General features: G+C 38.4%; 1 protein-coding gene across 2 annotated transcripts; it reads right to left on the reverse strand.

Annotated features, from left to right (window-relative positions):
* Nucleotides 1-558: 558 nt before the first annotated feature.
* ttc12 (tetratricopeptide repeat domain 12) lies at nucleotides 559-22,444 on the reverse strand. 2 transcript variants are annotated; one of them, XM_086164604.1, is made up of 20 exons: nucleotides 22,383-22,444; nucleotides 21,586-21,725; nucleotides 20,121-20,256; nucleotides 19,761-19,882; nucleotides 18,194-18,253; nucleotides 17,609-17,680; nucleotides 17,020-17,080; nucleotides 16,220-16,408; nucleotides 14,170-14,239; nucleotides 13,443-13,531; nucleotides 13,063-13,231; nucleotides 12,748-12,840; nucleotides 11,619-11,682; nucleotides 11,390-11,524; nucleotides 11,215-11,307; nucleotides 10,613-10,681; nucleotides 7,843-7,944; nucleotides 7,275-7,374; nucleotides 5,295-5,523; nucleotides 559-2,061 (listed from the first exon to the last, which is right to left on the reverse strand). In XM_086164604.1, exons 1-20 carry the CDS (start codon nucleotides 22,432-22,434, stop codon nucleotides 1,992-1,994), a joined length of 2,115 nt encoding a protein of 704 aa, XP_086020730.1. In that variant the 5' UTR covers nucleotides 22,435-22,444; the 3' UTR covers nucleotides 559-1,991. The 2 variants fall into 2 exon arrangements, with proteins under 2 accessions (XP_086020730.1, XP_086020729.1); XM_086164603.1 differs by having other exon boundaries at nucleotides 20,121-20,196; nucleotides 21,508-21,725.
* Between the last annotated feature and the right edge of the window lie 892 nt (nucleotides 22,445-23,336).

Below are 23,336 nucleotides of genomic sequence, written 5' to 3' on the forward strand. Positions count from 1 at the left end.
TTTCATACCCACCAGAGTAAAACATCAAATCTACTCTCTTCAATTGCTTTGTGTTGTACTCTATTCTTTGTATTTTTGTGTAAAGCAGCTGGGAGGTTTCAACTGCAGCTGAAGCTTTGTTGACAGGCTCCGAACCTAAGCGATACAAGAAATCATCCCTATTTCGAAACTCAAGAAATGCAATGACAGTCACCTCTGTTTTTACATGGAGGAGGCGTTGGGGGTGACTTTTGTCACAGGAGTGAGGCGAGATGAATTGTGAGACTTTTTGAAGGTTGAAGCAAAGATGTTCACTGCTTGCAAAAATAACCAAGGTGATAATTACGGCACTGAAGAGAAGTTTTTTTTTTTTCTGTGCCGATAAAGACAGAAATTGCACTTTCCATGCAACACTACGAGCTGTTAGTTTCTGAGAAATGCAACGTCATAAAGAGACATACGACCATTCACTGTCATTCACACGTTTATTCATTTTTTTCAAAGTTTCCAGCTTTCACAGGCAGTAATACTGTGATAACTGATGACGCATTTGATGACTTAATTACATTCAGAGTACTATTTATACAATCTAATCCCCAAGGAGCCTCGTTAATATTTGGCTGGGAATAATGAGATACGAAATGTTTTTTTCTAATTAACTGAAGAGGGATTTTAGATTTCTTTATGTGATTTATCAAATCAGATAATGAGCTGGTTGATAACAAAACCCTGTTGTGTTAGGTAATATAATGACACCGAGCAAAAAAATTAACAAAGATAAAGAAGGTAAAAAGCCTAATTATATTGTCACCCCTCCGGTGAACTGTTTTTTTTTTTTTCGATGAGACGTTTCTGTAGCTGTGGTTAACAATCACAACTGTTTACTAAAAACCGAACCCTTACAGATAGCAAAGAAAAGACACAACTTGCGCAAAAATAAATCCTTTGAGAAAGACAGTGATGGAAAGTGAAAAAGCAAAGCAATCTCCTGTCGGTCAATAGGATTTACAATTACTCGAGACAAGTTAGTCTTATTAAATTCACTTCAAAGTTATATTTTTATCATAACAAGACATTTCAATTGGTGTAGCCCTAAGTTCTGGTTGAATTGTGATCACCCTGGCTGGGAAGATCAACAAAAAATTCTCGTTACCTTTAGTTGTCCAAATAATCACCTATTTAGTTGTGTCAACATTACTGACTTGCAGCTGAAACCCCTGGTGAACCTGTTCCAGTGGGGGAAGAACACACAGGCTAATCACTACAACACATGGCAGCAAGAACACAGACTGACACACATAGTAACAGCTCTGCAGCCTCACAGCCCCACACCGTTCACGCCCACCGGCTTCCCTCAAGCGACCCCCACTGTATTTATGGTATACCAGCGCGCTCCGCATACTAGTCACTCACTCATCTCCAGGGTCCTTCTGCAACACAGGCATGATCCCCTGTATAGATGCCTTTCCTTCACACTCCTTCAACAGTCTCACTGCAAGCCATTTCACTCCTAACATCACAAAAGAAGAGGGTCCACAGGGTGGAAATAGTGCACACTGCCTGCTAAGGGCCAGACATGTTCATATGGCAGAAATATGGCAAACGCATCCAGTGAGGGCTGTCCTTCGTAACCTGCGATTTCAGGGCTTTCGGGATACTTATAACAGAATCGTTTTTCTTAGTTGCCGTCAAATGATAAGACGTAATGGACTCTGACTGCCATGACAAAATGGCACATTGTTGCCTTTCAATCATGTAGATTTGTGTAAAAGGGTGTCATTTGTGAGGGGATTGTGTTTTTAGTGCTTGTCTGTGATAATACAGCTATTTTCATGTTGTCTCTTTTTACAGATTTGGTATGCTTTGTTTTGATTAATAGCCCATTTGTGTCAACTCCTTGTGCTTGCACCGGCATGGCTGTATCTTCTAGCAATTACAATTATTAGGTAGTCGCGACAAATAGGAGAATTCCCCAGAATCCTGATGTTGTTGCTTGAAATCTTGTCATGTCTTCATTTAATAAACTTCATACAGGAGTGAAGGATCTCAAAGCCATGCAGTTCCCGAAGTCTGTTCACGTGTCTGTAAAAGCAAGGAAAATGCTTTTAGGAAGAAATGCATTTGCATCAGATTGATGGATATAATTCAACTCCTGCTTTTAGTTTGTAAACACTTTCTCAATACTCCCCCCCGCAGAGCTCTCAAACCTGGTGGAGCAACTTAACCCTCTCAGGCTCAAATTAAGTTGTGGCGTAATTAGCTAAGTAGCATTTAGCTGTCGCAAATCTGCAACATCTGCCTGGAGAAGGTTAAGTATTCATAAGTAAAAAAAAAAAAAAGAGATTTATTGTTGCTGAGCAGATACCACAACATTACCTTATAAACACAGAATGTGAGCTCGCCTGTATGAGAATAGTACACCGTCCTGCATGTTGCAATATTGTTATTGTAACAATACAATGTTTTGAAAGGATGTGTGTTATTCTAACTGAAAAACAAACTGATGCAACTAAGTTGGAACATGAAGTTAGGGAAGATGTATTTACTGAAAAAAGTGAGTCCTAAAAGAATAATACTTGTCTGAGAGGGGAGAGACTTTTAAGGCTTACCCGATTGTTTTTGTATTGATTTTTTTTTTTTTTTTTTTTAATCGCGCAGGGATCTCATTTGTATCTATTGCGGGTACAAAAAATGTGGACTGACACAGCTAACACTTCCATACCAAATTGTGATCCATTAAAAAAAATGAATGGGGAGAAATTGTGCAGAGTTCTCAATTGAGCCTCCTTGTATGGGACCTCCCATGCACTTTATTCGCAGTGACATGAAACACTAACTACATTAGCATTAAAAGTTGTGCGATCAATATTTAATTACCAATGATGTATGTGGGCTTGTTAATTCAGCTGTAGTTTTTTTGTCCCAACAATTTCCTTTCTTAATACTAAATACATTATAGAGTTAAGAAAACGTGAACTTTGCGATCAGGGGAGAGAACACACAAACATCGAGCAGGCATTCAGAGCTGTCCCCCACCCCCACCTCGGGAGCGCAGACCATCTCTATGTTATACTAATTCCAGCCTATTGACCACTATGAACCAGAAGCAAGTTGGCCGTGAAACAGATCAGAGCATGGCCGGAGGGAGCTGCTAGCGCTCCAGAACTGCTTTGACTGTACAGACTGGTCTGTTTTTTTAGGCAGGCTGCCACCACCAAGCAGCACATCAACCTAACTGAATATACTGAGTCTGTGACTGGATATATATCCAAATACATGGATGATGCTAATAATCAAAAACATCACCACAAGAGCAAACAACAAACCCATGCTCATCAGGGAGGTACTTGAGCTCCTGATAACACTGCTTTCAAGTCCAGGGACAAAGTTGCCCTCAGATCAGCCAGGTTTGCCCTGGCTGATTAGCTGTTTTGAGAGCAGCTAAACAGTGGACAGAAAATCCACTCCCCCTTCAAGGATGCTAAAGACCCCAGACGCCTGTGGCAAGGCATCCTATCAGTCACAAACTACAGGCCAACACCCCCGCCATGGGAGGACAACAGACTTCCTCAACTCACTTAACACCTTCTTCAGCCAGTTTGACGAAAAACACCACCACCACACTAACAAAAGCCCCTTGCGACTCAGACGATACAATACTCCAGCGAGGCCCAGCGGATATGCGGAGGACCCTACTCAAGGTGAATCCCAGGAAAGCCGCAGGCCCAGACAATATACCCAGGCATGTTCTTAGAGACTGATTCACTTACAGATGTCCTCGTAGACATCTTCAATATCTCTCTGAGCCAAGCCATCATACCATCATGTTTTCACACCACTACCCAAGAAATCCCAAGCCCCATCACTGAATGACTACAGACCCATAGCACTCACTCCCATTATGATGAAGTGCTTTGAAAGGCTGGTCAAGACCCACATAACATCTAGACTCCCCACTACACTTGGCCCATTACAGTTTATATATCGCCCCAAGCGCTCCACTGATGATGCCATAGCAGCAGCACTCCACCTATGCCTGGCTCATCTAGAAAATAAATACAGTCATGTGCGGATGCTATCCATTGACTTCAGCTCCCCCTTCAACAGTTATCCCCCAACACCTGGTCAACAAGCTACGTGCAGCAGGCATCGGCACTTCATTATGCAACTGGATGTTAGACTTTCTCACTGACACCTGGGTGTCATCTCAGGGATGTGTGCTGAGCCCACTGCTGTTCACACTGATGACGCATGACTTGTGCCAGCTTCACAATGAACAACATCATCAGGTTTGATGATGACACAACAGCGGTGGGCCTTATTAGAGATGATGAGCTTACAGAGAGGAAGTACACTAACTCATAAAGTGGTGTGGCACAAACCACCTGCAACTCAACGTTAGCAAAACCAAAGAAATAATTGTAGACTTCAGAAAGAAACGCGGGGAACACGGCCCAGTCTTCATCAATGGCAGTGCTGTGGAGTCTGTAAAAAGTACCAAGTTCCTGGGGGTGCAGCTCACAGATGACCTCACATGGACAAAAAAAAACATCTCCTTGGTCAAGAAAGCACAGACACGCCCCCATTTCCTCCGCAGGTTGAGAAGATGTGATCTCCCACATTCTGCACTCGCCACCTTCTACAGGGGTGCTATTGAGAGCATCCTCACCGGCAGCCTCTCTGTCTTGTACGGGGGCTACTCAACCAGGGACAAGAAGACCTTACAGAGGGTGGAGAGGACCGCAGAAAAGATTACCATTTACACATCCTACTGCTACAATAGAGCCATCCATCAACATAATCAAGGACACCAACCGCCCAGCACACAAAATGTTCCCTCTCCTACCGTCTGGCAAACGCTGATAGAACTGTCATACGTAGAATAGGAAAATAGGCTTCCTCAGATTTCTTTCTTGTTGAAACATGTGTCTCCTATGTCTGTCTGCATGTGTATCTTATATCTATTTATTGTTGATGTCCGTGTTCATGTTAGTGGTAGGGTGTGTGTGTGGATGCTTGTGGTTCTGTGTGTGTTTTCAGTTTATTTAACTGCACCTTTGGAGTTCGTTCAATGAAATCTTGTTCCCTCTTTGTAATGTTTGTTACACTTTCGGATGGATCACGTTGACTTGACTAATAGTATGGACAAGCATTTTGCTTCATCATTTAAACTGCACAACTACTTTCCAACAGCCATTACATCACATTAGTTCCTTGACAATCTGTCATTTTGCCCCATCTATGATTATGCCTTCAAGCAAGTTTCTAGCATGTAATAAACATTTTGTAGTGTATTGATTGAGGTGAGAGGTCACCTCTTCTCCAGTCGACACAGTTTCCCCAGGGCGATTGCCGCGTTTTGCTGCACAGCCGTCTTCTTTGCGTCACTTGCAGCGTGGCGCAGCAGCAGGAGTACAATGTCTGTGCCAAGCAGGTTACTGGCAAGACCATTTAGTTCCAGACAGTGGGACACACAAAGGGCTGCATTTCCCACCACCGTCTCATCATGGCTGGATCCCAGCAATTTACATAAAATGAACAACTCTGTGTATGACAATGAAAAGCAAGTGAACACACACACACACACACACACACACACACACACACACACACACACACACACACATCATGATATGAAATTCAACAGGTAATTCTGAGGCCATACATTCCCTGGATTTAGAATGATCTATTGATCCCTGGAGGTGAATCACATCACATTCTTTATGAAAAAAAAGAACCCCCTTCAGAAGACGCACAGTAACATGATAGTGTTACATAGATAAGATATTTCCAGTTTGCAGGACAAAGATGATGCTTTCACTGATCTTGCCACAAAAGGATGACCTTGAGTAGATTCCCAGTGAATGTATATTACAGGCGGTCCTCACTTGACGACTTACTCGGTTAATGACGACCCTGAGTTACGACAGGCTTTGCAATACTCTTAAAATGTGAGCAGAATGCACTGGCAGCAGTGTTGGGAGTGAGTACGTATTGTATGCGCTTACCCGCACTTATAATTGGCCTATATTCATGCAAATATAAACATTATAGGAAAAGGAGAGGTAAAATAGCACAGTACAAATGCCCGATATGTATGCAAATATTGTACATTAAAACGGTAGCAACGGTTTCGCTTAACGAAATTGCTTAAAAACAGACCCCTTGGGACGTAATCCCGTCGTTAAGTGAGGACCACCTGTACTGAGGAGACTGAGGGCATTTGGTGTGTGTAGCGGGCTCCTCAAGACCTTCCGCCAGTCTACGGTAGCCAGCTCACTCATTCCAAATAGTGTGCCGGTAGGACTGGTGAGGTCAACAGGCTCAACAAGATAGTGAGGAGAGCTGCTCGGTGGTGGGACTGAAACTGGAACATCTTCAATTGGTGGCAGTGGGGAGGCTGGGGGGCAAACTGGAGCTATCCTGGACAATCCTTCACCCGCCCCCCCTTGCACGATGAGCTGTGGCTGACGGGCAGCTCCGTCAGCCAGCGGTTTATTCCACCCCGGTGCACAAGTGAGCACTTCAGACGCTACTTTGTGCCTACAGCCATCAGACTGTATAACAGCAGTCTGGATGGCACACAAATCTGACCGGCCTGAGGTGCATCTGTGCTACCACAACCTCACCACCTCATCCTATTCACTACGTCACCCATTCACATGTCGTGCCCCAACTCTGCTGTCTTTCTTATCCTTGTTCGTATTCTTGTCATTCCTATTGTCAGTCTATTCATATTGTCATTTACTTCTGGTTGTCTATTTTTCACCCTTACTGTTCCATGATGTTGTCCCTGATGTTGTTGCTGTCTATTTATTTGTGGATGTCTTGCTATCTTCTGTCTTTTTATAATTATATTCATATTTATTTTTGACATTATAATTACTGTGACAAAGGAATTTCCCCTATGGGGATCAATTAAGTATTTCTTGTCTTATCATATCTTATCTTACTGAGTTTATTGTACCAATTTTGTCAAATAGGAATGTGTGCTTCATAGCAAACACAGACAAAAAGGAATTGATCATATTAACAGGAAATATGATCAATTCTTGTATTTGATAGTTCATAATGGATCTGGATAGCGGTATGAGTGCTTCATGGCAAACACAGACAAAAAGGAATTGATCATATTAACAGGAAATATGATAAATTCTTGTATTTGATAGTTCATAATGGATCTGGATAGCAGTATGAAGATAAAGAGGTACATTAAAATACAACATCCAGCTTCAAAAAGATTCAATAATATAATGAGGACCCATATAAAGAAAAAAGAGTCAATCATTTCTTACTATTATCACACATCACCAGCTCCTCCCTGGCCAAGTGACTGGCAGCTGTGCACAGTGTTAAAGTCTTGAGGGCATACTTAATGGTTGCCTGGTCAGTTCCCTGGAAGGGAAATATTAAGAGTCACTCACTTTATGGTTGTAGGAGGCCAAAAAATTACAAGAAAATACAGATCTGTACTGAGATTTACTGAGTACCCTTTTTTGTCAAGGTCTTAAAGGAATATCTGCGCTATATAGTGAGAAACGAATTTGTCACAGTCAAAATCGTGTATTTGCAAGTGTATTTGCAGTCCCTATGTCCTCTATTATAAGTCGCTTTGGATAAAAGCGTCTGCCAAATGCAATGTAATGTAAAATGACTCAAATAACTAGTCCTATGCTGGCCTCCAGAAACAATGACAAAAACCTCCTTCACATTAATGCTATGTTACAAAAGGCACATACATTTTGGAAAATGTATTGTTTTACAAATCTTGACGATTCATTAAATATGAAATGAAATATTGACTCAAAGCACAATTATGATACAAGGTATCGTACTAATGACTGAAACTTGATTGCTACGTACCTTAAGCAGCTGGTGCATGGTCTGTACCACACGTCCTTGTATAGTGTAGTCAGTGGCCTCAGCAGACTGAGCAAGGACGTTGCTTAACACGCCTGTGGCTCTCTGGAGGAATAAGACGTATATTCGAATGATCAGCGCAGAAGGAAAGAAACTATGGACAGGAAAATATTGAGCAATCAAATATGATCAAATGGATCAAGGAATGATTTCTGTGAAAGAAAGAATGTGAGAAAAAAATGTGATGAGGAAAACTTTGACAGGAAAAGAAAACACTGGTTTTACTCCCAATGAATACCAAGTATAGCACTGTAAAGTAATCCTTTCCAAACCATAATAATGAAAAGATAGAACAAGCTTCTTTACATTTTCCCATTTGTCAAGTGTGCTTTATTACACTATTATCAGCACTAATATGTTATATGAGGTTGTAGCAGGTTAAAAAAATAAAATGGCATAATAATATATAACTAAATAAGAATAATAGATGCACTAATTACTTGTTATAAGGACTATCCAAGAGAAATATTCAAATAAAAAATCAGTTTGAGTATAATCAGTTTGTCTGTTTAAACCTATCTTTAGCCCATGCAGCTCTATATTACTTGTCTCATTTGTGCAAGTTAAATTTGATTACTTCTTCCTATTTACCGAAACAGAAAACAAACAGAGAGCGTAATTTAAAGACAGAGAAAGTGAAGCAAATAAAAAAGTTTATTCGTGTGACAGCAGCTGGTAATATATACTTTTTGGCAAAACAAAACAGAAATTAAACATTTTTAAAGCAGGAATGCAGGAACAATATAATCTCCTCAAGAGCTGCAGGTAAAATAGAACCTGAAAAAAAACAGATTTTGCAGGCAATTTGAAGCTCACAAACAAGCAGAAAATAAAAAAACAAATGGGACCGATCTCACCCGAAGCCAGTCTTCTGCACTCAATCCTAATATATTCTCTGCTGTTTTATTTATTCCATGATGTCAAATTTTTATTAGTCCTAATAATGACCCAAAGAGCAGATATTTGCAACAGCTTTGAGGAAAAATCCTGAACAGAATCAGTCTCTACCTTGACCTGAACTAGAAGTTAAGGGACAGAAACCAAAGGGAAAGAAAGAAAGAAAGAAAGAGTGAAGGGGGTAAAAGTACATGGCCAAATGCAATTTTAAGTACGTAATAATGGATTATTATTATCCCTGGAAAAATTACTACGACAGCTACAACATCAACACATTAATAGTAGTGGCATTAACATTAACAACAGTCTCAGGTGTTTGGAAAGGAACCCGATCCAGAGTTTGACATACACACAGTACAAGAACAAGAGAAGAAGAGTCAAGAAATACTATAAATGACCAAAAGAGAATGGATTGTTAGCAACATACTGTAGATTGATATGATAGGAAAGAATCATCATTGGTGACTGTCATGTAAAACTGTTTGTGTAGCACTCAGGACAAGAAATAAAGTCAAACATACATTGATAGTGTTTTGTGTGTGTATATATATATATATATATATATATATATATATATATATATATATATATATACATATATATATATATATATATATATATATATATTGTTTTTATTTATATTTATATGGGATATGTAGATCTACAAAGAGAGAGAGCGAGAGACGTGTGTGTGTATGTGTGTGTGTGTGTGTGTGTGTGTGTGTGCATGCGCCTGTGTCAGAAAGTCTTTCTCAAAGAAAGGAAACTCATAAATGTTTATATATGCATTGTTTCCATTAGCTATTCAGACTTTTTCCATCCAATATGCTCATGATCATGCATTGGCCCCGCAGAGGACGTACTCTATCTTAGATATGCAGTCAATATTCTATCCATATACAAAACCAAAGAGAGGTACAGTGGTACAAGGAGATGTGTCTATGAACAAAAAAAGAATGATTTTTATCATTCTTAGATTGTCCTACACAAAATCCCTGTCAGACAAGGATTTTGCAACATAACTGGAGGTAGAAGAAGAGATGCATAATCCTAACTGTGAGTATCATCAGTTAGCAAAAAGAGTGAAACCAGTTCATCTAAATATTAAAATTCTTTTGAAAGATCTTTAAAATTGCATGTGCTCACACTTTTCTGCCAAGCAAAAAAAAAAAAAAAAACACAGCTCTAAAGTTAGTAAATACAAAGGGAACAATACAAATGGAACATAACGGCCAGTGAGAAATATTGGGAAAATAAACAGGAAATGCTGACAACAGGCGATAGGTAGAAAGAAATCCCTCCTCGCAAGACAGCTAGTGAGTGAGCACTAAAATACAGAGGAGGGACGTGGGGTGGGACTTTAGGATGCTAAGAGAATATCATAGGCAGAGTGAAGCTACTGAAAGAGTTGTTTTTTTTTCCATTAAAAACATGTATATGGGATCTGAAAAACTTTGTCTCCAGCAGTTATCTACTTCTTGGGGGCATATTGCTAGGGAGCTCATAAGACCTAGGAAAAGGCCTTTTACCCAAGATTTGTGACTTTTAGCTTGGTCGAGTTACCCGCATGGATGGCTCTTTCTTTATAAGATTCATTCAACTTGGGAGAAATAAAAAAGTTTTTTTTCCAATATCACAGACTCTCTGAAACTAGAAGCATCATTAAAACCATTGTGTGTCAGAGCAACAAAGACAAAATTTTAAAAACTCCTGGGGTCATGATACTGTTGTCTTCCCTTTATGGCAAATTTCTAGCTCTTTTCATGGGCCACTTTTCAGGCTGAATTGTAAAAAGTGCCAGAAATGAATTACTCACAGTTATTATGTCTCTATCATTATTCTTCAGCAGATCCAGGCAGCACTGACTGAGGGAGAGAGCATATTCCTAACAAAAAAAAAAGAGAAATGTCCAATATTTTTCACAACTTTCTAAATAAACGGCGAACAAACAAGCGCAATGTAATGATATATTGATCTTAGTTCTTTTGATTGGGTTAGAAGAGGTGTATAAATATTTTAATAAAATTTAATCTCATAGTGGTTGAGTAATTACACAATTACTTGTCATTTTTTTATTTGTTGATTATTCATCAATTGCACCGGTAGGATATGATCTTGCTCTTAGTTTTCTGTAATTGTGCATAAATTCTGAAAGTAATAAAGTAAATCAATTAGACAAAACCATAGATTTGCATCTTGATAGGTCACTTGATAGATACCCTATGATGTTCACATTAATCCCTTCTTCATTCTTAGTCTCATATAAGACTCCTACTAAAATACGGTCTTCTAAACTGACTTGGCACACATTTACAATTATTTCTATGCCACTCCTGTTGAGGGTGACTGTTTCAGTATAACAAGAGATAGTTCTAAATTTTTCATTAACAGAATTAATGTGGCTCTGACATGTCTTACCTGGATAACAGAAGATGTGATAGCTGATATGTTTATTATCAGTCCAAGCAAGGAATAGGTTATCTCTCTGTAATCACACATACTGCACTGCTTCTACAAGAACAGATAGGCAGATATAAATTCTATCAGGTTCATAGTTATCGTATCTTAAGTTCAAATTTGTGAAGATACTAACAATGGCAACCAGGAAGGCCTCCCAACATTCTGGAGCATGAGCAAGACTGGCACGGTTGACGTCATCTTGACTCAGGCGGCCAACAACCGATACTAACGATGGAATAACATGCCGATTGGACTTGCTGATATTTCTCTAAAATGAAATAAACTGTGATTCATATTTCCATGACATTAACACAAATATAGGTAAAGTGTTTACATGAAAGATTGTCATCATCATGACTTACCAGTGTTGTTGTGAATGGCACAATGAAAGAGTCTGTCAGTAAATCCCTGAGCTGAATGGCAAATCTGCAAGAAATAAACACATCCAATATAGCAGACCAGCATAAATTTTAAACTACTACCTGTAGTCTTTTCTGATTACAGCAGGAAGATGTTTTAGTGTTTAGCTGGAATTATACTATTAAATCAAATTCGATACACCGTAGTAGTGATGACATTTGCTTTAAACCAAAACACAATTAAATCACAGTACAGCATGAGGTAAGAAAGCAAAATAACAACGTCAAGTACAAACATGAAAGAAGGCTTTGAAGGGAATTACAAAAGACAATATGTTTCTTCAGAAAAACAAATGAATGCATGAAACAGCACTTCCAAACAACAGCACTTAATGTCAGAACAATAGAGGAATCTCTGCAACTTCATTCAGTGAAAAAATGTGGTGTAACGTCTCTGAGGACTATAACTCATCCGCCTTCAACTCTGAAAAAGGCATGATAGCCCTGACTTCTATGTACAAATTTATTTTGAGAATTTGGTCAAAATATCGATTTAGCATGCTTTACACATATTTATTGAATATTTATGTAGCATTATTCACATGCATGCCTGTAAGAGTGTCTTTTTGTGAAGATTTTCTTGTGGGACATTCGCAACACTAAAAGTCATTTTAGAATCTGGCGATTCACGACTTGAGATTGAAAAAAAATATTTGATGTTCAAAAGTGGTCCAGCTGGGCTGAAGAATACAACAGATTGTTTTTTGAATAAGTTCTTTGAGCACCAGAAAAGCAGGATCGATCACGCATTCATTGGTTGTCGCTCAAATTCTTTCCGGCTGTGTTCTAAAAGACTGAGTTATCTTTTCATGTCTAATTTCACAAGGAAAACAGGTTGGCACTTTTTTGTTTTGTTTTGCTCTTCAACTGGCAGTAACACTCAAGATATCACATTTTGATTTATCATCTCTCAGAGGACCTCTTCAGACAGGCATGGAATTTAAAGAGCTAAAATAAGTATTGATATGAAAAGTTGAGGGGATAATACACTGCCCTGTATATCAAAGACTGACATTGAAAATAGGCTTGTGGAATATTTATTTTAGGGGGAGGGAATTTAAAACAATTTTACTTTTTTTCTGCAGCAAAATCCTCCAGAAGGCTGACCGCCGTGTTCTCCCATTGTGTCGGCCTTGAAATGCACACCATGAGGTTCTTCATTAACCTTTAGATCCAACTCAAGTGCAGATCAAAATAAAAGGGGAGAAACCAAACAGAAAAAGATCATACAAAAGCAAACATTTGCAATGAATGTGATTGAAATATTCAATTATACTTGAAAGTATTTATTTGTCATGTGTATTACTCATGTGCCTTTCGGAAACAAGTTTTAAACCAGTTATGCTACTGTTATTTTCAGCTGTATGAAACAAATTCTGTAGCTTACATGTGAACATCCAAGTTGTCAACGGCTAAACGTCTCCCATGTGGTGACTGACTGTAAAGACGCAGTATTGCTTGGCATTCTCTCCGCACCGCAACATGCTCTGATGATACCAAGTTAACAATAGACTGTCTGGACACTGGACATGTTATCAATATCCTCTGGTTTTCATCTAAAAGGGGAAAAAAGATGGTATGCACATGAGGTAACGGTATGCAGTCGACTATTGTGTTACCAGGAAGTTAAGTGTGCATGACAACATTATCTGGAGTATTTGTTGGACTGTTAGAGTCAGAGTTTTTTGTCACATTTATCTAATAACCTTGTGAATAACAGCACAAGTAAACTGGGCAACATAGACGGTGAAATATGATTCTACGTACCGTTGCCACAACAAATTACCCTCCATAACTTTAGAACAGATGTACATAATTCCTGGCTGCGTGGATCTTTTGTTTCCTGCAACAAACAACTGAAAAAACATGTACTAGTGAATAAAATCACTGATTTACAGAGAATCTATTTTATTGAATAAAATATGTAAGAAAAAAAAGGATAGAAAGAAAACAGAATTATTTACATCGTTGCTTAAAATGATATAGGATAAAAGGATGAAAGACTGATTGCAGACTATGAATTCAGTTGGATACTAAAGTCTTCAGCATGCAGAAAAGCCCATGTTTAGGGACCAAAGCCCTCATAAAAATTTGAAGTCTCTACAATGCAGCAGTGCCAGGAGAACATGAACCATAGGCATCCCTCTGCACTTGCAGACACTCTGTTTCATTTTAGATACAAACAACTCCGACAACTGGGAGAGAGAACGGAAGGAATTCATAAGATCCAGACTGATTTAACAAAAGGGAGACATTATGGGTATCTTGTACAACATCCTGCCTCTTTCTGGCCCACAACTCAGGGCCTTTGTACATTTCAATGATAATATTCCTCTTTGGGCGCTGACAAAAATAACCAGAGTGAGTGAAAGTAAGAGGGCAGCAGATGATCACTCAAGTTAAGGCTGTCGGTGTCTTTCTCTCTGTGTCTTTGGGTTCATCTTTCTTGGACTAACTTAGGGCTGACAGCTACAACTCCCCCGGGTCCCCTTACCTCCTCATCATGTCATTATCACTGATGATACTAAACCCATTGTTCAGTCTGAAAAGTGTTTGGTCAGTACCTGGTGGAGAAAAATCGTAGAGGTACAAGGAGTGAAGAAGTGTACAAACATATGAGAATACATAGCATTCCTCAGTGGCCTAGCAGTTTTTAGGGAAATAACACATGCATAAAAACTGAATTGAATTATACAGACTAAGAAAAGAGGCCTGTTGTGGTGCTACATGAGTACAGAGCCAGTAGTACCAGTCTACTCAGTTGTGAGTTGTGTATGTTTTGCCTTTTCCTGCTGAATTGCTTTGGCCATTTTATTAATTTAAGTTGAGAGAAAATAAGACACTGGAGGACAAATGTTAGCCATTTTCTAACATCTATAGAGGGTGCTTTGTTGATTGAAGAATATTGTTTAGCATATGATCACAATTTTTAAATAATAATTCATCGTCGAATTTCCCTGTGGTATAAAATAGTATCGTAGACATTTACTAAGTTATTCCAACACCATGGGTTGTCAGCACAGCTGACAACTGACAGCTGAAAGGAGCAATAGAGCAGCCTGTGCCTCCTTAATTTGATTCATTCAACTGTGAAAATATATATGTATGTGTATATATATGTATGAACTTTAAGAAAATATTAACAACAAATAAAAGCAAGGAACCTCCTTGATAAAGCATTACCTTCAAGTTTCAAATCACCACGTTGGTTGCTAATTAAACTTCAATTGAAAACCAGCAAAAATATCTTGTCGGTCTAGATTGCTACTTTCGTCCATTAACAGAACAAAGACCATAAATGCATTTCTTTGCCTACATTGTTTTTCTGCTTTTACAAACCAGACCCACATGTGGTTTGTTAGAGATTTGCTGATTCAATCAGATTTGTTTGTGTTTTACAACCACTTACCTCAACAGACTGCAGTGCGGAATGTGTTGGCTACAACTTTGTCAGCTCTTTTTTCGCTGTTCTAATTCAAGCTTGCTTAATCTGGTTTTGAGGCCAGAAATTCTGACAACAGTACAGTCTTACTGTGAAATATACTGAGCTTCAATAACCCTTGACATGAACCAGAACCCTTGTCGATCCTGGGCACTTCAGGTAAGGCTGTCATAATTCCACAAAGCCATTTTGAACTAACTTTCTTGAAATCTGACAGGGCAGAGTGTCCCTGAGGTTGTGGAATAGACTCCTGAAAGGAATAGATCATGGACTTTCACTCAAGACAGCATCAGAAACCTTAATGTTGTTTTCCATCATCTTATAACTTCCCATTTATATACCATTTCACCAAATGCAGTTATCAGTAATTTCTTTCTATTTGTCATTATATATGATTTACCATTTTTACACAATCCCAGAAATGCCAGCATAGTGATTATGTTATTACTGTCCATTATTTTTTGAGCACAATGGGTCTGGAATTTGTGGTTTCTCGTCAAATGAGGGGTAAATACCATGTATGAACAGCAAATAAGGAGAAGATGGCCCAAATCATGGTAGTTTTAACCCGTGCAGACTAGGTGAGTCATCCACTACCTGTGTTTTTCAGCCTTTACTGGCTCCAGATCACAGGCTGGAGCAGGTATTTAAGAGCTGCCATTTTTACCTCAGGATATATTCAGCAACCATAGTATCTCAGATTGAAAAAATGAACAAAATTAGGCCTCTGAAGGGCTCTTAAACCCTTCAAGTTAGACAGACCACCTGGTGATTGAAAGTGGGGAAAGTGCTTTTGGACACACCCCCTTTGTGCATCTTCTTCACAGCTCACCACAGCAACATTGAATTTTTGTTGGTGTGGTGATTGATGGAGACAGATTTATTCAGTTTATCATCACTGTTGAATAAGACTAATATTGATATATCCTGAACCTCTTTACTTTACTAAATATCGTCAACCTTTCTTGACTCTCAAGTTGAGTAATTTGGATTCTTCTATCGAAAAAATGCCCACAGTTCGAGAGCTAAGTGAATCAGTGAAGCAGGTTAATGATGAAAGACATTAGAGAGAGATCCAACTATCTCCTACAAGAACACTTACAGTCAGTAACTGCTTGTGACAGAAGCTCCAGTCCTCCACAGTAGTAGACAGACATCTGACTGGGCCTTGACAGCTTTTCCAGCAGCTGTGGGACTGTTTTAGTCGTTCCAACTCCCTCGTCAAAATCTTGTCGGGCTTTCATTTCTTGATTCTCTTTCTTCTCCTCGAAATCAACCTTGGTCAGGTATTCTGCAATAACAAAACAAAGAACATGAAAGAAAATACATCCAACTGTGATCTGAAATAGAAGTCATCGTGTTAACATCTGTTTCAGTTTCTGCCCTTTCAATGCAAACAGGTCTGTTATCAGTCTGTTAAATACACAGTTCTGTTTTCCACTTCAAATGTAATGCAACAAGCTGCATCAGTAAGCTTCTAAAGGGCAGCATCATTACACATGACATTTAAGAAAATAAAATTGTGTATGAAAAGCAATCAACATATAGGATAGATTCTAACTCAGTATTTTGACCAAATCACAGAATATCTATTAATGTCCTTGACTCAACAAATATTTTTCTTCTAAACTTGTAAACAGTAATCAAACAGTTTTCTTTCCTGTATGTTTACACTGGCAAGAAAATTAAAGCTTCTCGTCTGTAAAGGGTCTGTGGGAATAACACCAATGACAAAATAAAGGAAAGTTGAGCAGTATTGTTCAATATTTTGAATGAGCTTTAATATAATTTTTAATTCTGCTTAGAAAAGTTGTAAATAATTTATGGGCGTGTTGATTTCAGACAATAAGCACCGAGCTAATGTTGAATATGCAAGGCTCTTAAAAGTCTAAATCTCTTTACCTTTCACAATCTTCCCTCTCCCAGGATCAATTTCCTCAATTTTTTCAAAGCAGTTTCTGGACTGAAAAGGGAAGAACATACAGAGCAGTTTACTGGTCTCCCATGAAACCAAGGAGATCAATATGACTCTGAACAAAACAAGTCACTGCATGACATTGCATTACCCATTACATAACACACTTTACAGCACAGCTATCAGGATTATGTTGGAATAAGTATTCTACCCCATGTTGGGGTCTTCATTCATGGGAAGTCACACAAATACAGGAAATGTTTCATTCTCCAGCAGTTGCATGTGAGAGCCATTCAATTGGGCTCACACAGAAAAACAACTACAACAAACTTTTAACCTTTTGACTCAGATTTATTTCATTAACTATCTTGTCGTTAAAACACTATTATTACTTTTAAAGTGCACAAATCTCAATCTTGATGAGGATAAAATCTACCTGGTGCTGTTTTAACCAGATAGCTCCTTGTGTTTGAATATGTATGTAGCTGAAATGACTATTTGTGTATGTTTGTTCGAAAAAATGTAGAAAAAAAAGAAGTAGTGTGATTTGATATAATGTGCTGTAATTATACTCACATCATCATATTTCTTCAAAGCCATACATGCTTTGCCCATGTGTAGATAGGCCTTTGCGCATTTCTCATTGCACTGATGAGGAGAAAGTTATTATGTTGAGTTTTTTTGTAAAGCATATGATCAGCAGTATATATACCTAGTGTTGATTTAAGAGTCTATATTCATCACACTTGCAAAGCTAAAAACAAATATTCACTCTGAGTTCCACTTCACTCCAAAAGTTTAGGATATGTTATAATGATGCAACATTTTTCACTTGTCATCCAAAATACCTGGTAAATATTATATTTACATGTCATCAACAGTAACATCTCAAAAATACACCAAACTGGATTGTGCTTATGTACAGAACTCCGGAATGCTGTGTTTCAGTCCACTTTTCTAGCTGCTTCTCTTCTGGCAATGATTTTATGTTGGTGACAACAATCACCTACGGCCTATGACTGATGTCAGACTGTTTTACTGGGAAGATTACATTGTCAATCATCCAACCACCTGTTTTATATAATATTTTAAGATCCAAAGGTAACAAAGAATGAATGACAAATCTGTCAGCAAATGTCCTACAGCTCAGCCAGGCCTCACCTTCAGGGCCCATTCACAGTCGCTGATAGCCTCAATGAACTTTCCCAGCTTGATGTAAGCCTATGCAGAGTTAAACATTTTAAAAATAAAAGGTAAATAAGCATTAAACAAATAAATAAATAAAAACAACATTAAAAAAAACTATTATCTCACAAACACAAAATAAGAAACTAGGGTTATTAATGTTACAGTGATATTGGATGTTTATAAATGATATTGCAATCTTCTAGATAGGTGAAGAAGAAAAAAAATGGAAACCTTATGCCATTTGTATATAATCATACAGTATGTAATCTAAGTGAATAGATGATATAATCTTGTAATCCATCGAAATCTTAACTAAATGGAGATCTTTAAAATAGACAATGTAAGTGACAGACAAGAAAGGACAAGGGAAAGTGCAGCATTGCAACATTTTCTGTGACAGGACAGGTGTTTAATGGGAAGTGGATGTGAATAGTAGTATACCCATATGAGGAGTGCCAGACCTGAACTTGTTTTTCAAAATTAGATCACAAAAAGAGCAATGATGTTACCCTGATGATTCTGTAATATATCTAATATTGTAATATTATTCTGTTTGGTGTCATCTTTGATGGAAAAGGGCAAAACGCTTACACTATGCAACCTCTAAAACAACACTTTTGGGACAAACACCACTTTTGCATACAGAAGAGCGACTCTGAGACAGTTAAACATGGAGCACGGCATTGTTTCAGAGGAGCCAGAGGAGGTGTGAATCTCTCGACTGGTACATGTTCCTGATTCCAAATCTGAAAAAAATAACTACAAGCAATCTTCAGAGTAGGATTATTATAATGCATCTTCCAAAAGAAGGTCTGTTATTTATGATTCCCTGATCATTAGAGTAACAAGCGGGTCAGTGATTCATGAGGTTCCCTACATTAAATAATTAAACCTTCTGGGTAATGGTGTACAGAACAATGTAGGAACAATGTGGCTTGGTCTTTTCATGTATCAGATTATTTTGGTCTTACATTGTTTTCAACAACATGCATTAAAATCGCACAGAAATTAATGGTGTTGTGTCTCTGGGTTCCGCAAATACATCATGAGATTCTAACCTAATCATGTTCCTTTAACACTAACCAAGTCAGTGTAGGAAGGTTATCACATCACCAAATTAACTTTCGTACAAAACAATATATATTTTACACATACGACGTTGCCAGACTGAAAACACTGAGTTTAAACACTGAGATTATATGACAAATAAATTAGGACACTATGGTGGGATCACTGGTATTGTTTGGTTCTGGCATGATCTATTTATGGTGGTAGGTAAAAGTGACTGACAGTCTTAATTTAACACGGTTGGTAAAGGTGACTCCTTTCACAGGTAGGAACTCTGGGTGCAGACTTGCATTGTTTTAGCTGACATCCCAAATAAATAAAAGACAAATCAAACACACTTTTGTGTGTCATGAGAACACATTTTTGGCAGGGTGATTATGGTAATGGACACATATGAAAGGCTGCAATCATGGCCTGAGAGTACAAGTTCTTTAAAAACCACTTGGTTAATCATTTAGGTTTAAAGCGGTACCTGTGCTCGGTTGGTATATAATTCCTCCATATCTTTGAGTTCTGCCAAGCCATCACTATAATACTTAACGGCAGTTTCATAGTCTTCTTGCACATAAGCCTTATTCCCTTTGTCCTTGAGAGCTAAAAGAACACAAACAGTTCATCATTTGAAAGGATGAAATATGGACAAGGAGAAACAACAGTTGAAGCAACCTGGTCCCCTGACCGACAACTTAATGAAAAAGCATATTTGCCATCTTCCCTATTGTAGAGAAGTAGATATGTTATTGTCATTTCTTTCTGCATGGAGATGCTGCAAATTTAGGGAATTTCACAAAAAGTAGTTGATGTTACTTCAAGGGAACAGAGAATAGCATACCGGTTGCCTTTTTCTGCTTTGAGATCTTCAATTTTCTCCTGTCTTCAGCATCTTTCTCCATCATTTTCATAAAAGCCTCTGACCCCCCCCCCCCAAAAAAATGAAAATCTGTCAGGGACAGAGAATATTTATCATTCTCGTTCAACAGCTGCTGTTAATGAATGAAGCAATTCATTTTTTACCCTACACCATACAGTGTGAGTTTATGACACACAGCAAAAGTTATTTCATTTATACATCTAGAAAATAAGCTTTAGCTATTGATAATGTTACGTGCAGTATACACATGTAATGTTGGAATGTCAATTACATGAGAAATGGAGATGGGTGATGGTGCTGGCAGAGATATTGTGAATATTGCGGTAACTATAGAGCACTTAAATCGATGAGCCACACAATATTTTGGGAAATAGTTGTGGAAACTAGACTAACAGGATAAGTCAGCATTTTATGAGCAATAGTATGGTTTCATGCCTAGAATAAGTACTACAGATACAGTATTCACTGTCAGTATGCTGGTAGAGAGGTACAGAGAAGGTCAGAGAGAACTGCATTGTACCTTTGTAGAGCTAGAAAAAGCATATGACAGGGTGCCAAGAGAGGAATAAGGGTGCTGTATGAGGATGTCTGGAGTGACAGAGAAGTATGTTACACTGGTGCAGGACAGGTATTAGAGCTGTGAGACAGTGGTAAGATGTGCTGTCGGTGTGACAGAAAAGTACAAGGTGGAGGTGGAACTACATCAGAAATCAGTTCTGAGCCCCACAGAGAATATTTAAGGATGTAGTGAAGGAGGACATGACGTTAGGTAGTGTCAGATAAGAGAATAGGGTTAGATGGAGCAGGTTGATTGGCTGTGGCGACCCCTAAAGGGACCAGCAAAAAGGAAAAGAAGGAGCCTGCTGTGTACGGAAGGCCTCATTATCATTTTTAATTATAGATATCAGCATGAAATTGATAGTTCACGGACAATTATGAGTACAAAAACATTTATTTCCACAGTGAAACTAAGTTATTAAATGTGTAGATGGGGACTGCCTCAAAGCCTTTACAACTCATCCAAAAACTATTTCAAAGCAATGGCAAAATGGTCACATTTACTTGAGCCAGACTTTTATATTTAAACTTAGTACATGACTGTATTAAGTCATGATGATGACTTATGATGCTATATTCTTATTATTGCTCAGCTAACTCTGCAATTTCTGTGCTTTTGCAAGTCACTCCTCCATTGGTGGCTTACCTGGACTTCCATGATTTAGATTCTGTAAAAAGAAGACAATAAAAATAGTCAGGGATATTGTAGGAAGAACCAACATTTTAAAAACACAAAAGATATGTAAAACAACCACACACTCACTCATTTCTGACTAAATCTAGAACAAACCTCGGCATGAAAGGAAGAAGGGGGGAGGGTTAGATGGAGAAAGATGCAGGGAAAAGTCTTTACCAAGCCAGGGTGAACTGGTGGGTTTGTGTTGATGCTGGCGTGGTTGACTTTTGTCTTGCATGGCTCAGTCAGGGCTGCAATGTGGCAGTCAGCTCTCTCCATCGCCCTCTGCTGAAGCCTGAGGTCAGAGGAGCTGAGGTCCCTCACAAGCTCGCCTGAGAACAATGACGTCATCAACACTGACAGTCGCCACTCTGTTGTCATAACCTTTAAGTAACCTAGAATTAATTTAACGCGCCATAAAACCAGACTGAAACATTTAAGAATCCTACACATGTTTTCTGTGTCAACTGCGCTTCAAATTGAAGGTTTCAAACATACTTGTTTTTACTGAACTTTGTATGGGGCCCTGGGGGGTCTTTTAGTTCGGAGGTCCCCTAACTACCGGCCACAAAGACAGAATAAAGTTGTTTAAAATGGAATTTATTTATTTATTTATTTATTTTTATTAGTTTTCTGGTAATATTATTTTAAAAGTTCCTCACTCCAGCAAAGGGGTTTTTCGGCAAGCTAACCCTCGCTAAAATTGCGCCCATATAAATGTCGCTGGAGTGGCACTAAAAACGTGAAGGGCTACTGTTTAAGCTAACTAGCATCTAACTGTTCCACGCCGTGCGCAAGTTTTTAACACCAAAAGGTAATACCATATTTAAAAGCGCTTAACGTTTTGCAGTTATTTTTCCCGGAAATTCTCATTTTACTGTCAAACTACTTATTCATTTTTTCGTTCATGTGACTCGTTGTTTTTTTCTCCGACTAATCCAATTTGCCTCACGGCTAAAATTAAGATTGTATTAACCTTGACTACTTACTTATTGTGTCCACATTTTTCAAAAAACTGTCGAAGCCCTCAAGGTGGTCCATTGCTGCGGTCCTTTTGTTGTAGTTTATTTTTTATTTTTACAATAAAATTAAATCTACCACTATGTTTTTATACATATATATTTGTTTATGCTAGATTTCCCTCAGGCTGTCTTCTCCTCTGGTAGCGCCTGCGTGTACGAGTTGCCATGGCGACGCGATGCCTTCAGGGTTGCTTGTAAATGTTTGAGTGAAACCAGGAATTAGCCGGAACCGCAGCTCTTGGCCTCGAAGATGATTATTAGGTTGTGAAGTTTTCGCTGTGACTAACTCTGCTAATATATGCGACAAAGATACAATAGAATAACACTAGTTTACTGATGATATAACAGGGTCACACTATTAAGGAGTTAGTTTTCGAGATCACGTGGGGTGGTGTGACGTCATATTACGTGCCAATGTGTTCTTTGTAATAAGGAGAATTGGGTCAAGTTGACAGTAGACTTAGATTTATTAACAAAAAACTGTTAAAAAAATGCTCATTAATTTAATGATGCCAGATTACTTTTATTGTGCTTTTCATATCATGATTACACACAAGCTTACACAGACACACACTGGCACATGCACATGGATGAGGTGGTACTACTCAGAATGTGCATGTATAAAATACGAGGTCCAACGATAAAGAAGGCACTGGGATTATCATATCCTGTCAGAATAGGAAAACAAATACTGTAAGAGAACTTATACACAAACTGAGGGAGTATTCCTCTTCTACCTGCTGCAGCCAGTGAGCGAAGACCGGGAAGACTGGTGTGCTGTACTTATTCAGTGAAGCTGGTTGAAATTGCAAGATCAGAATAGCTTAGAATAATACAAATAATGTTGATATGTATCTAAAAATAAACCAAAGACACAAGGGAAAAACAAAGAAATAAAAAGTAAAATGAACAATGACAAAG

The sequence above is a fragment of the Fistularia commersonii genome, chromosome 18 (genome assembly GCF_037954325.1).
Source record: "Fistularia commersonii isolate RoL2024-O1a breed Wild chromosome 18, RoL_Fcom_v1.0, whole genome shotgun sequence".
Taxonomy (NCBI): Eukaryota; Metazoa; Chordata; class Actinopteri; order Syngnathiformes; family Fistulariidae; genus Fistularia; species Fistularia commersonii.